Raw genomic sequence first — 13,839 nt, 5'->3', positions numbered from 1 at the left:
GGGGTGCAGGTAGATAATCATACTACCCTTGCTTTCATTACGTTCTTACCCCACCTCCATTTTCGCCCCTCCTCCTCCTCCTTCCGCTCACTCTAGACAAATGAGCATAACGAAAACGAGTGCCGCCGTCTCAAATCTCGTGCTTGCTTCTCCTCTCCCCCCGCTCCTCTGAGAGGTCTATGTATATGTATTTGTGTGAGTATGTGTGCATAGTTTTATGACTCTCCCCTCCTTCCCTCTCCCTTTTTTTTTTACCCCAATTACGGGCTGCAGCAAGAGAGACAAAAATCCTTCTGAGCAGCAACAACATTCACGCACCTGCTTTGTTTTTTTTTTTTTGATTTTTCCCCATTACTTTGCGTTTTGTTGTACCTGTGCTCATCTTCTTTCAGTGTCTTGTCTTAGTGCCGCGTCTTTCTTCCGCTTTTTTTCCTTTGTTCTGCTACCCCCCTTCCCCCTTTCCCCCCATCATTTTGTAGCGATTTTGCATCGTTTTTTTTTTGTCCCCCGCATTTTTTCTTTCTCGTTGCCGTTGTTTTGTCCTTAGACGCCGTCACACACACACACACACACACACACACACACACACACCCTTTGCCGCTTTCCTTACGTTATATATTTTCTTTTGTTGCCATTGTTGTTTTCACTATCACCCATATACGATCAAAGAAGCGCTCTCGTTTTTTTTTTCATCTGTTCGCGTGTGTGTGTGTGTTTACTCCCCCTTTTTTCTCCTCTTTTTCCCTCTTCCTCTCCTTTTCAGAGTTTTTCTCTTGTTTTCCTATAAATCCGGTGGGCGTATTTTTCTGATTGAACTTTTTTTTTGTTTTTTTGCATCTCCTTACGTTCGTTTTGCTCCTCTCACGTTGACAATCATCGAGTGGTACCCACACCCACACCCACACCCACACCCACACCCACACCCACACCCACACCCACACCCACACCCACACCCACACCCACACCCACACCCACACCCACACCCACACCCACACCCACACCCACACCCACACCCACACCCACACCCACACCCGCCTCTGCTTCTCTTCCTCATTACTCCTTCCTTTCTCTCTGCATTTTGTCTTGTTTGACACTTTACGGCTCGGCTCTTATCCCCGTTTCTGTTTTCCCTGTGCGCTTCACACAACCGCGAAACCGATTTTGTGTCGCTCAATTCTCTTCCTCTTCTTGTGTTTCTCCGGGGCGTGAGAGTGGGACTGGGAGAGCGGGAGGCGGCCGACTTCCTTGCGTCCACTATCTTCTTCTGTCTGTGTCGCGGGACACCCGTTTTGGTTTCAATCTTCGCCCCCTCTGATACACCACCTGTGATTGTGTAGCAAAATCACAGGGCCATTTGCCATTTGTTTGCGTTTGTGTGTGTTTCTTCCCCCCCCCCCCCGCCCCCCGGCCTTCTCCCACGTACATCCGTACATTGATATATACTTCACGAGTATCTTTTCGGTTGTATATATATTTTTTGGGGTTTGTGCTTACTGTATATGTATATATATATATGTGTGTATGTGTGTATGTGTGTGTATGTGTGAGGTCTGTTTATCACCACCACCACCCCCCTTTACTCTCACATCAATCCACACTCTTGAGGACTCTTTCTTCGCATTGTCATTTTGCTTCTATTGTCGTTCTTATTTTTGTGTTCTGTGGTGCGTTATAAAAGACACGCCATTTACATTGATCTTTTTTTTCTCCACTCTAAACTCATCCTTTTCCATCTCATTTTTTTTTTCACCCACCACCCTTTGACCCAGCTGTGTGTGTGTGTGTGTGTGTGTGTATGATTTAAATCCCAAAGGTGGCAGAGGAAAGAAGGTAGGAAAATACGTGGACACACACGCCGACACACACACACGCCGACACACACACACACACACACACACACACAACTTGAGAGCGTTTCTGACTTTTTCTTGACCTTCATCTGTTTTGTTTTTTCCCGGCTATTCTCTGGTCGTTCATAATGGAACTGGTGGATAACTCTCCGAGCCCTTCTTCCTCCACCCTGACTACCTCACACAATGCCAACAACGAAGGCTCGTATTGTAAGACCTCGGCTCTGTTTCCTATGCAGCCACCATGCATAGACAATCCATCGCGATACAAGGGCGATGCTCGTAACCGCAGTGGCGGCGATGATCGTGCCCACTTGCCGGATGCACCTCGGAGTGCAGATGTACCACCACCTCTGTCTAGCTTGTCGCTTCTTCCGCTTCTCAGCAGTAAAGTCTCGGGCAAAGATCTCTGCAATCGCTTCGGTGCCCCTTCCAGTTCAGTGATGAATGGTCAGCAGGGTCAAGACATGAGTTTTTCTTCCGCCGACGGCGCACAGGTCCTGATGTCAGAGAGTCGGGACAATAGGCCCCCACCTCCTCTGTCGCCATCCTCATTGGCAACCCGGAGAGTTTTGGGCACACACGGCGAGGGCGCCAACGAGGCTGATCCTGGGGTTCTGGTCAAATCGCCCACAGTCAAGGACGTCTCGAAACCTGCATTGCGCGGGGGATCACGGCCTGGAAGCCTCTCCCTCGTCGATTCGTTAGTGTCGTCTCTATCACGTAGCGCAGTCCGACTGCATGGCGGTGGAGAGCGCGGTCGTCTTCCTAGCAACTCCGAAGACACCAGCGTTATGGGCGATATCCGTGACAGGGTCCCGACGTCGCCGGTGCAGCTGCCCCTCATCACACGGCCGGTGACGAGTGCCTCCTCGAGCTTGCAGGTTCGCCAGTTTGCAGCCGATATAATGGACGCGAATGCTCTGGGTTTCGCAAACGTGCCCTCAACGCCGTCTTGCTCTTCCTCACACACCTCGATACACTACAACGACAGGGACGCGAGCTGTGCGCCAGCCCTGGCAAATTTAGTGGAGGCTTCCACGGCAGTCGGGCGGCCACTGCATTCCGTGCCTCTCCCCACAAGGACACCAAAGCGTGGTGGAACCTCTCCGAACGAGCTCAGCTGCCCCAGCACGCCTCGGTTCTCCCGCCACGGTGCTGCAATGGACATGGACAGTATGGCCGATGTGAAGACTGAGGAGCATCTATCCAACGTACTGGGGACCAGTGACCTGGTCGGTTGCGCCAGTATCTTCGCCAAAGCCCCGGCATTGCTAACGGGAAGGGTGACGCCGCCGACTCTGACAGACGATGCGACGGGGCAATGGTCCTTGCGAAATTCTGGCGCGATGGGGGCAAGCACTGCAGCCTCGCCAGCTGCCAATAGCACGGTCGCTTCGCCTCTTGCGAACTCCGGTCCAAACCACTTGGGCATCGCCTTTCCTGGGAACGGCGAGTGCGCATCACAGGGAGCGCAACCGCAAACCGGCAACCTTTTCAACGTTCCCAGACAGGAAAGTATTGAGAGCTTCAACCGTGACAACTGTTCTACCGCTGCGCGGGGGACAGCGGGCCAGCAGCCACCCAGTGACTCTTTTGAGCATGACGACGCCGTGCACCGGCGGAGGGCCAAGCGTCGGCTAAAGAAGCTACAGGATGAGGGCCGGGCCGATCATCGAAGAAGCAGCGGCGCAGCAGCGAAGGGCCCCGATCAGTTGGCCAGTGAGGAGGCGAGGGCGGGTGCGGCCGGGCACAAGTCAGACAGCGCCATTGCCCGTAAGCGCAAGCGCAAGCAACAGCAAAGGCTCGAGAGAATGAAGAGGATGTCGTCTGAGGAACGGCGCCAGTACAAGGAGAGGCACCAGCTTCGGCGAGCTGCGAAGAAGGCGATGCGTGCCTCCGCAGCGGCGGTCACATCAAATGTCGAGCGTAGCGATGGCCTTCACAGGAGCGGCAGCAAGCAGCATGACAGCGGCAGCCTCCCTCTCACTCAGTGCCCTACGGGTGTTCGCGAACAGAACCCATCACCTGTTGCTGCTATACCTGCCGACCCTGACGCTCCATTCACGGGCTTGCGCCCGCGGGAGTCATCGCTAAACTCCGACATCGAGCCAAGCACCCTGGACCTGTGCGACAGAGCTTCTGTGGAGGGCTTTGCTTCCACGCTTGCGCCGCAGGTCCTCGCCAATACGTGCTCTGCGCCAGTCACAGCACCCACCGACGACGGCAAGGACTTGATGTATGTGCATCAAGCGCGTCGGTGCACGAGCGCTTCCGGCGGCGGCGTTCCTGTTTCAATCATCACAGGTTCCACGGCGAAGTGGTTGCCAGACACTCCGGCATTTTTTCACCGTCGCGCGCTCAGCAATGCCGATCCGACAAAGAGGCAGCGAGAGCGCCAGAGCAGTCTCGCTCACCTCGCCAGCAGCGTCCCATCGAATGTCTGTGCTCAGGAGGGGCCGCTGCAGGCCCACGACGGCGAGGCTCAGGCTTGTGACGTGGACCGCGAACCTGTACTTGAGGCAAACGGTTCCAGTGAGGATGACTACGATGAGGACAAGAGCAGAGGTCCAGTACGTGGGAGGCCGATAGACGACAGCGGGGCTTTCGCTGATGTGTGTCCCGAACGTGCTCCAAGGTTCAACAGCAACGCACGGAGTCCAACCCCACAACCTCCCCCTGCCGCTGCGGGATCTGGAGCAGCTGCGATTTTGGAACTAAAACAGAAACACGAACTGGAGCAACAGCGTCGGTCGCCGGCGCCGTCTCCAGCTGCCGGTGCCGGGCATCCTGCCGCGCTCTCCTCCGTGGCCAACATCAATCATGACTCAGATTTGGTCGATGCAGGCAAGGTTCCGTCGGGGACTTCGATTGCTCCTGGATGTGGTGCTCACTATCCTCACGGGCCAAGCCTGTTGTTGCGGCCAGAGGCTGGGGTGAGTGACACTGTAGAGCCAGACCCGAAAGCTTCGTCTACGGGCGCCGCCGACATGTCAGCCTCGTTGGCATCGTACGGCTTCTTCCCCAGGCGATTACGTGCCAGGGATGAAGACCGAGCAGCCGTCGAGCCCGCAGTCACGAGTGCTGGTTCTTCTGGAAAACATGACGGGGCGGAGATAGCCCCAACAGCGGCGATAGCGTCGTCGCCACCAACAGCAGCCGCGGAGTCCGCTGCGGCGCGGAAGGCGAGACAGACTCCTCCTTCCTCGTGCTCCTCCTTTCGGAGCCGCATCAGCGACGACGAAAGCGGCGTCGGCAGCTCTGAGTATAGCTACAGCAGCTACACCAGCAGCGGTAGCCTGGTGCCGGAGGTGCTGCCGCTGGTAGAGGGCTGCAGCGTGCCACCCCCTGCAGCCGCTTTCTCCGATCTCAACTACCGTTACTCGTGTGTGCCGCTGCTGCGTAACTACGCCGAGCCCGGTATCATCCATGAGTGGAATCTCATGGAGGGGTGCTGGGGCAGTGTAGAGACAAGTGTGGTGTTTGATCCGAAACCCTTCGCGCAGGGAAACATGCGTGCTTCCTACCACATGATCGACATGGGTCGCCTGAACTGCCTATTGGTGGCGAAGCGCTACCTGAAAGCATCGGTGCGGGAGGACCAGTACTTCGACGACGTCTCCATGCACAGCATCGCGGGACATTGGGCACGCGTCTTCAACACAATGGGTCCGCCAAAGAAGGTCCGCTTCGTCCCTGCGGCTGTGCTGGTATTGCCAAAGCGCGACCCGCCACTGGTACTCGCCATGGAGCCACAGCTGACCGGCAAGTTTGTGAAGTACAACAATAACTGCGGCTATGTGCGACGGAAGGCGCGGTGGACACCGCAGGCCTTCTCGCACTTCACGTACCACGCCAGCGAGCATGAGCTGATGGTGGTGGACATCCAAGGTGTCGATGACTATTACACCGACCCGCAGATTCTCTCCTCGGACGGGGAGGGGTACGGCCGCGGCAACCTCGGCAAAGAAGGCATCCGCCGCTTCCTCGAGAGTCACAAGTGCAACGAGGTGTGCCGCGCTGTCGGCCTGCCCCCTCTGCAGCGAAATGCCAAGGGCCGCGTCATTGCACCGCTGGCGTCGTCGGGGAGTGCCCGTGGCAGCGCCGCGCCGGGCACGCCGTCGGGAACGGATTGGCTGACCACAGTAGGGCCTTCTGCGTCTGGGTTGAAGGAGGAGAGACTACCTCCAAAGGCCTTCTTGGCCTCCCGCCGCTCTTCCTCGGGGAGTGTTCCAGGCCACGAGCACAGCAATTTGCAGATTGGTTTGTGGCAACCCAATGAAGCTGCCATGTCGTTGTCGCCAGCGTTACCACCGCGGCAGTCGCTGCCCTCCAGCAGCGGGTCGCCGTCTCTGGTGACGCTGGGCCCTGGCGCCTTCCCACATCGCGTGGGCCCGCCGTCAAAATACGGCGTCAAGTATGTGCGTTACCCCCGACAGGCGCTTATCCGGCCGCAAAGTCAGTACTTCACCTCCACCATCGCAGGTGGACTGATGTCAGTGCCGCAGCAGGGTAACGGTGCACCAAACGGGTACTGCAGCGGCTGTTCATCATTGGCGCCCCAAAACTATGCGCCAGCGAGTGATCTGATCGGCAACAAGGTAGGCGGGTCGCCGATCAACGGAGGTGCCAGCGTGACAAACGTTACGACTGGTGTTGGCTTCCACGGCGCTCCTAGTACCTGTTCGAAAGGCCCTGGGATGCTGGCAGTGCCGCTGCTGCGACCGCCAGCAGGAGGGCGACCCGGCTACGCTGGCGCCCCACCCAGCGCTGGCCCGGAGGGTTTTCAATCCTCGACGACACAAAGGGGTAGCGAGAACCTTGGCTCGTCGCACCAGACGCCGCACTTGCGACACAATGGTACCCCCACTGTGGGCACTGGCACACCCAAATTTTACCCACATCCGCCCATGGCTGGTGGTGCTCTTGGCACGTCCAGCGGAAGAGGCGTATCGCATCACAGCACCCCTATTGGAATGACGTCAACTGTTCAATCTATTGAGGAGGTACCGATGACGCCACGAGCACCCGCTTCACGCCGTCACTCTTTCAGTCGCCAGCCGGTCTTCTCGGCTGTTGAGGAGATGGCGAGTAGCAGGTCCAAGTCCCGTCGCCATCTTCGGCCACATCATTAGAACGGGGGTGAACGCTTGTGTGTGCCTGTCTGCCTTCACTGTCAATGGTGCAACACCTGGCTTTGGCTGTTCTAGCGTTGACTTCGTTCCCCCCCCTTCGTCCACTTCTGTGCGTGCGTGTTTGTTGTTGTTTTCTCTTGTGGTCGCCTTTTCACTGCCTCTTATTTTTTTTAAAGGAATAGGTGAGGGGCTAGCCTGTTTGCGCATCGCCCCCTTTGTTTTTTGTTGTTTGCATGTATGTATGTATGTGTGTGTGTGTGTGTGTGTATGTATATATGCGTATGTGCACCTGAGTCTGTATGTGTGGGTGCATAACTGACTGTGACACCCCGTGTATCTTTCTACTCCTCCCTCCTCCTCTCCCCTTGTGTTTTTCCCAAATGTGTTGACTCCTTGGAAAAAAAGACTTTCTAGTTCCCATTCTCCGTCAGCCAGTTGAATCGGCTTCTCCCCCCCGCCCCCCGCCCCCCACTGCACACACACACATATACATATACAAACATATTTCCGTGTGCGTGTGGCTCTGTTTTTTTTTCACATGGCCATCTTCGCATAGTTGCGTAACTCTTTTATCGTTTTTCCCCTCCCCCCCCTCCCTCTTGTGCCTGTTGACATTGAGTGGGGGTGAGTCGGTGGAGGCACTCATAAAGTGTTTACCCGCGTGTCGGTGCTAACGCTTTGTGGTGTCCTGTTCTCCTCAGTGTTTACTGACCCACGCCTACACATGAAAGATGTCTTCATGCTTTTGACTGTGTGTTTGCGCATGTGTTTGTGGGGGACTGGAGGGGGGAGGGGGGAGGGGAGAGGGGGGCGGTGATGAGCCTCTGAGGGGAACTCCTGGCATTATAAGAAGGGGCGCTTCTGTTTTTTTTTTTTTTGGGTGAAGAATATGCGAGATGCCACGGATGCTCCTTCGGTCCGCATCTCTTTCTCTCCCTCTGTGGCAGGGAGAGGGGGAACATCCAATAAGTAAAGGGTAAGGGAGAGGGGAGGTCGGTGGGCGTATCCGACTTTGTTGTTCTTAATGCTTCCTTCCCCTCTTCCGTCGGCTGCGTCTTTTTGGTCCCGAGTTGCGCCGCTTTCCCCTCGCTCGCTTTTTTTTTTGACGTCTCCTTCGGCCGTTTCGCTCTCGTGCTGCAGATCATTCTGCGTTTTTGTGAAAGGGGGTTTTGGATGTGCCCGGGGGGGGTCTCTGTGCGCCTGGGACAACTTTTTAAATTTCTGTGTTCCTTTCCCAGCCGTGAGGGGAGGCATGTGCTTGTCCTCCTCCTCACCCTCATTCCCTTCACTTCCCCTTTTTTTTGATACACTTCGCCTTCCATCGGGGCTGTCTGCCCCCCCACACACACACACACACGAGCGACCACGCCCCTCCGTGAACACATTAAAAAAGCGTTGCATATCCGTCTTTCTCACCCGTAGTCTCAAAAAAAATGCGTCGAATTCACTCCCAGCTCGCCCTTTTCTCTATTTGTCTCATCTGTGTTTCTTGCTCTCAGTATTTCGTGCTCAGCGACTACGTCGCCATCTGCTTTTCTTGGCTTTTTCAACTTTTTGTCTTCTATAATCTCTCCCCACATATCTGCCTACCCCTTAAAAAAAAAGAGTCACGCTTCCACCGCTCCCTTTTTCTTTTTCCCGCAGAAGACAAAAAAAACAGTGTACCGTCTATAGCTCCTCCCCCCCACGCCGCTACAGTCCACCCACCCATCACCTCCCCCTTTCCTGGTTTGTGCTGCTGCGGGTGGTCTGAACGTTAGGCTTCTTCGCTGTTCTATCGGTGTGCATATGCAGAGGTGTGTGTGTGTGTGTGAACATAACAAATAGGCTTCTCTTCTGGTGTTATGCTTCTACTGCGTCAGCATCACCTCTCATTTGTCTCCACCACCACCACCACCTCTCTCTCTCCCTCCGTCCCACATTTTCCTATTTCCCCTCCTTTTTGTTTTATTGTTGACGTCTGTGTGCGGGGGTGTCTGAGAGGTTGCCACACACAGAGACGGACGGACGCAGACATACGACCAACGAAAACGATCTCTGCGGAGGACCATCACGTCAGAGCTCCAGGGATCAAGAAAGAAAAAAAGGCCGTTTCCCATTAAAAAAAGGCGGTGAAAACACCTCCCTCCTCCCCCCCTCCCCCCTTACACTTTATCTGAGCATCGCGGCCTCCCACCTCTCACAAAAAGTGACACGAACAGCTCGCTTCGTTTACCTCACGCACATAACCTATACATACTGCCGTTCCCCCCCCCCTCCCCCCACACGTCTATATATATATAGGTATACGTCACTGCGGCGGTTGTGTGTGTGTGCGTGTGTATCCAGAAAAGTGAATCTCTGCCGCCCCTGCCCCCCCTCCCTCCCCCCCTTTTCCCCTAGACAAAGGCGAGAATGAACTTTACGCAGCAATTGTGGTCTGTGAAGGAGTGGGGCCGCGTGAAGGCCTCAGGGAACGAGTTCGTCGCCATTGTCCATGAGGCGACTAACGAGGATAAGTGGGGTCCGACGGGGCCGCAGATGGAGGCGGTGTGCCACGCCTACCCCATCGGCGGCTCCTCGATCTTGAAAGAACTGCGCAGCCGCCTCAACAACCGGGACAAGGCGTGGCGCCCGTGCTACAAATCACTGCTCGTGCTTGACTACCTCGCCCGCAATGTGGACGACCGTTTTCTGCCGGAGATATACGACCTGGTGCCACTCTTGCGGAATATCTCCACCACCTTTTATTACACTAACCCGAAGGGGGTCGATCATGGCGTGTCGGTACGGGAGAGAGCAAGGAAGCTCTCGGACCTCCTCAGCGATGGCTTGCAGCTGCGCGAGGAGCGCAACGTAGCGGCGCAGACAAAGGAAAAGCTTTCCCGAAACGCCAGTGAAGGCAGCAGATTCAACGCCTACAGTTCAAATGGTGGCTCTGTTGGCGCAGGGCGTTATAAGGCCTACCAGAGCTACCGCTCTGGCGCCGCTGGCAGCGGTTCCAACCAGGCCTACGACTCGTATCATCTCCCGACGCCGTCCGGAGCAGCGGCCCCCCACCCGCGCACGAAAGAGGAGCAGGAGCGGTACGACATGGAGATAGCGCTGCGCATGCAGCGTGACGAGGAGCGCCGCTCCGGCATTTCAGCCGAGCAGTTGGAGGAGATGTACGCCAACAAAATTCGCCAGCGGAAGGCCGATGCAGATCGCCAGAAAGCGGCTACAGAGGACGACGAGAGACTCGCCAGGCGGCTCCAGGAGGAAGAGGAGGAGCGGGCGCGGCGCCAGGGTCAATCTCTGCCGACGCTCAACTCGGAGAAGCCCCCCGCCACAGCACCGAAAACAGTGGCGCCGGCGCCCCCGGCGCCCCCGGCGTCCGTGGAGCCGGCGAAGCCTCCACAGCCTACAAACACTGCACTGGACGACCTCTTCGCCCCTGCTGTAGCGGCCCCGCTCGTTGCCACCGCCCCTGCTGCATCCGCGGATCCTTTCGATGCCTTCCTCGACTCCCGCGCCGCTCCTGCTCCCCAGCAGCAGAGCTTGTGGGGCCAGTCGCAGAAGCCGCCGGCTTTGCCTCAGGAGAATACTTGGGGGCAACCACAGGCAGCTAACCACACCTGGGCTCTACCTCAGCCGCCACAGCAGCCGTCTGCCCCGTTACAGCAGCCGCAACAGCAGCCTAATTCTTGGGGGCAGCCTGTCAGCGCCCCACCAAACAATTCGTGGGGGCCGACTCAGCCCCAGCAGCCTGAACCTTGGGGCCAGTTTCAACATGGTCCTTCTCCCCCACTGCAGTCGCCACCGCCGCCGCCGCCGCCAAGTTCGTGGGGTCAGCTTCAGCCACAGTCTCTGCCTGGCGGTTGGGGCCAACCATCTGCACCAATGTCCCAACCGCCGGTGCCGCCCTCCAGCTCGTGGGGTCAGTCGCAGCAAGCTGACACTACCAACAACGCGGGTAGCTTCGACAACATGTGGGACACGCTGAACCAGTTCGCCTCTCAACAGCACCGCAAGTGAGAGGGCAAGGTATCTCGAGTCTCATTTTTTTCTTGAGGGCCACTCCCCTATCCATCCGACATTTCACATGCCCAGATGCACACTCACACAAATGTGTGTGTGTGTGTGCGTGAGTGTACGTTAGACTGTTGAACTCTTGAGTGGTGCATCGCTTTTCTATTTCACGCTGAAGCTTCTCCGCTCTTTTTTTTTCGATGGTTCGTTGCGAGAAGGGAAGGGGTAGAGATTCAGCATCTTTCTTTTTCTCCCTGTGCCTGTTGCGTGTCAACTGGATATATACATATATATATATATGTCTGTGTGTGTGTGTGTTGCCGTCTTTCTTCATACGCGTATACATTCTCCCTCTCTCTCCTTCTTTCTATGTGAGTGCTTCTGTAGGCGTTAGGGGTTGGTGCGCTTAGCAATGGGTTCCAAGTTCAGAGATTTGATGCCCCTACGACGTTTCTTTCCCGTGTTCCCTCATGTGCGTCTGTCTCAGCTGATGAGCGGGGCGTGATGGGGTCGTTGCGCCATGATATGTTTCTGTGCATGGCGCTCGTGGTGGAAAATATTTATTGATTAGGTTGTATTGCGTTACATTGATATGACAGGATGCCGTTCCGAGCCTTTTTGTTGTGTTGTCTCGCTCTCTCTCTACTGTACGTTGTGCCTGTAGTCTTTTGCTAGTAAAAGCAAGCCTGTCTGTCGTGTCGCCGTGTGTCTGTGTGTGTGTGTGTGTGAGTGTGAGTGTGAGTGTGAGTGTGTGTGTGCATCGACTCCTGAGTGTCTTTCTCACCCCCTTTTTTCAAATATTGCCTGGACTTTTTGTATGGTGTACACTTCATGCCTACATGCAGTCGCTCTCTTGATCTCTTATGCTCATGCTTTCCACTCAACATGTAAGCACACACACCTGGTGCCGCAAGAGGGACAACACGACTTTGGCTGATTCTTTGCTTTGCTTTGCTTTGCTTGTTGTTGTTGCCCCCCCAATACACACACACACACACAATTACGAGGGAAGCATCAGCGTGGGGTACTCCCAGAGGAATCCAGCGCGCAACTCTTGTAGGGGGAAGCCCAGCTGTCCCTATCCTCATGCCGATGCCGAGCCCCTTCCCATGATGACAGGGTGAGGCGCCCACACGACGCAGGGGAGGTCCCAACGATGTATTTGCTACTCACGTCGGCGCTCGGGTCGTGAATGGCGTTGCGTGGAACCGACCTTCTACCGTTCGGTCCGTCGGTGCGATCCCCCCCACCCCCCCCCCCCCCCACCACGGGTAGAGTGCCACCGTGACTCGAATGCCTCTCACCCAGGCATCACTGCCCCCACTGGTGGGGTGGTGCCAGGTCACCGTGAGGGATGCGCCGCCGCGCGGCGGCCGGCATAATGGGAGGAGTAGACAGCGTTTGAGGGCCAGGCCGCGCTCAGATGACCCGAGTCAGCCACTGCTTTGGGACGTATGCACCGCTGCTTCGCACCGCGCGAGAGGCTTGAAGGGCGGAAGAGCGGTTAAAGGCAGTGCTCTCGCTCTGTATGGCACAATGAACTCGTGAAGGCAAAGTAGTGAGCAGCTGCGCTCGTTTTTTTCCTGCGCTTCACAACTCCACTCTTTTCACTCTTTTCACTTTTCCCTCTCTCTCGCGCGGTCTTTGGGTGTATTTTCTCTCATGTCGGTGCCGCGGGCTTTCGCTTCTCCCCGTTCTTCCCTCATCATGTTGTGGTTTGCTCCCTCTTGAAGGTGTGCATGCGGCTAGCAGCCGGCTGGACACATCTCCACAGTGTAGCACATCTTCCTTTTCCTCTTCTTTTCACCACCACGACCCACCCACTCACCCCACCCACCCTCCTCACCTCTGATCCGAAGAGCTGACGTGCTGGCACCCGCCCGAGATTTCGCAGCATCTGACACCCTAACAGATCTCAATCCACTTTTCTGAGGAGTGCGAACTCCTTTCTCTCCCTTTCGTTTTTGTCTTCACCATCACTCGTGGGGACACTCTGCCTCGGCCAGTGTTTTCACATCTGTGCAGGCGTTAGGGTTTCCAAAAGAAGGTGGCAGTAAACAGGAAAACGGACCTCCGCAGAAATACTCAAGGGGGAGAGTCGTGTAGCAGAGCACCTCTTTTTTTTTTCGTGTTCTGTTCGTTTGTTTCCCGGCCGTCTGGTCGATCTATCGTAGCACTTCACCACTATTTGCACGTCACTCATCAGCAGTTGTGCACCCTTAGTTGTTTTGGCGTTTTTCCCTCCCCCCTCTTCTGCTCCCGGCCATTTTTTTTCTCTTGGTGCTTTGCAGTCACACATCCACACATTCACATTTGCATCCATAGCCGCAATGCTGCGCCCCACTTGCGTATCTCGTGGCCATGCCACCTCGAACCTTTTTGCCCCTCCTCACTCCGGTCGCTGGTTCAACCCGCCGCACCAGTGGACTATGAGTGACACGTTTGTGCCCGCCTTCTTTCTTGGTTTCTCGCCAATGGCCATCGGCGTTTACCTTTACCACGCCGCCTACATGCCACAGTATTCGCATTATCAGGAGAAGAATTACTACCCGGCACAGGTGTATACCAAGGAGTTCATCCACCAGTACAACCGTCTAGAGCGCTGGCGATGGTACTGAGATCGCAGCAAGGGTACTGGATGCATCTGCTTGCACCTCTCAAGTGCACACACACATATATATATACACATATATACACATATATATATATGTGTGCATATGTATATATGTTTGGGTGTGAAGATGCTTTCCTAGCCCTTCCTTTTTATTGGAGTGTGTTTCCCTAGACCCTGTCCCGTGCGTTTGCGTCCAGGCGTCTATGATTTCCGTATCCACGTGTGTGCGTATGTATTTGTGACCTAGTCG

General features: G+C 55.7%; 3 protein-coding genes across 3 annotated transcripts; all 3 read left to right on the top strand.

The window, feature by feature from the left end:
• Positions 1–2,644: 2,644 nt before the first annotated feature.
• JKF63_04565 (uncharacterized protein) lies at positions 2,645–6,985 on the top strand (the record flags this gene model as incomplete). The annotated part of the gene is made up of 1 exon (XM_067900548.1): positions 2,645–6,985. The coding sequence occupies one exon, from the start codon at positions 2,645–2,647 to the stop codon at positions 6,983–6,985; it is 4,341 nt and encodes a 1,446-aa protein (XP_067756569.1).
• A 2,394-nt stretch (positions 6,986–9,379) lies between these two features.
• On the top strand, positions 9,380–10,981 carry JKF63_04564 (uncharacterized protein; the record flags this gene model as incomplete). The annotated part of the gene is made up of 1 exon (XM_067900547.1): positions 9,380–10,981. One exon carries the CDS (start codon positions 9,380–9,382, stop codon positions 10,979–10,981), a length of 1,602 nt encoding a protein of 533 aa, XP_067756568.1.
• Positions 10,982–13,305: 2,324 nt separating this feature from the next.
• JKF63_04563 (uncharacterized protein) lies at positions 13,306–13,593 on the top strand (the record flags this gene model as incomplete). The annotated part of the gene is made up of 1 exon (XM_067900546.1): positions 13,306–13,593. One exon carries the CDS (start codon positions 13,306–13,308, stop codon positions 13,591–13,593), a length of 288 nt encoding a protein of 95 aa, XP_067756567.1.
• Positions 13,594–13,839: the final 246 nt, after the last annotated feature.

The sequence above is a fragment of the Porcisia hertigi genome, chromosome 25, assembly GCF_017918235.1.
Source record: "Porcisia hertigi strain C119 chromosome 25, whole genome shotgun sequence".
NCBI classification, from domain to species: Eukaryota; Euglenozoa; class Kinetoplastea; order Trypanosomatida; family Trypanosomatidae; genus Porcisia; species Porcisia hertigi.
The sequence above is the reverse complement of the archived record's forward strand: the minus strand, read 5'-3'. Positions and strand labels throughout refer to the sequence as shown.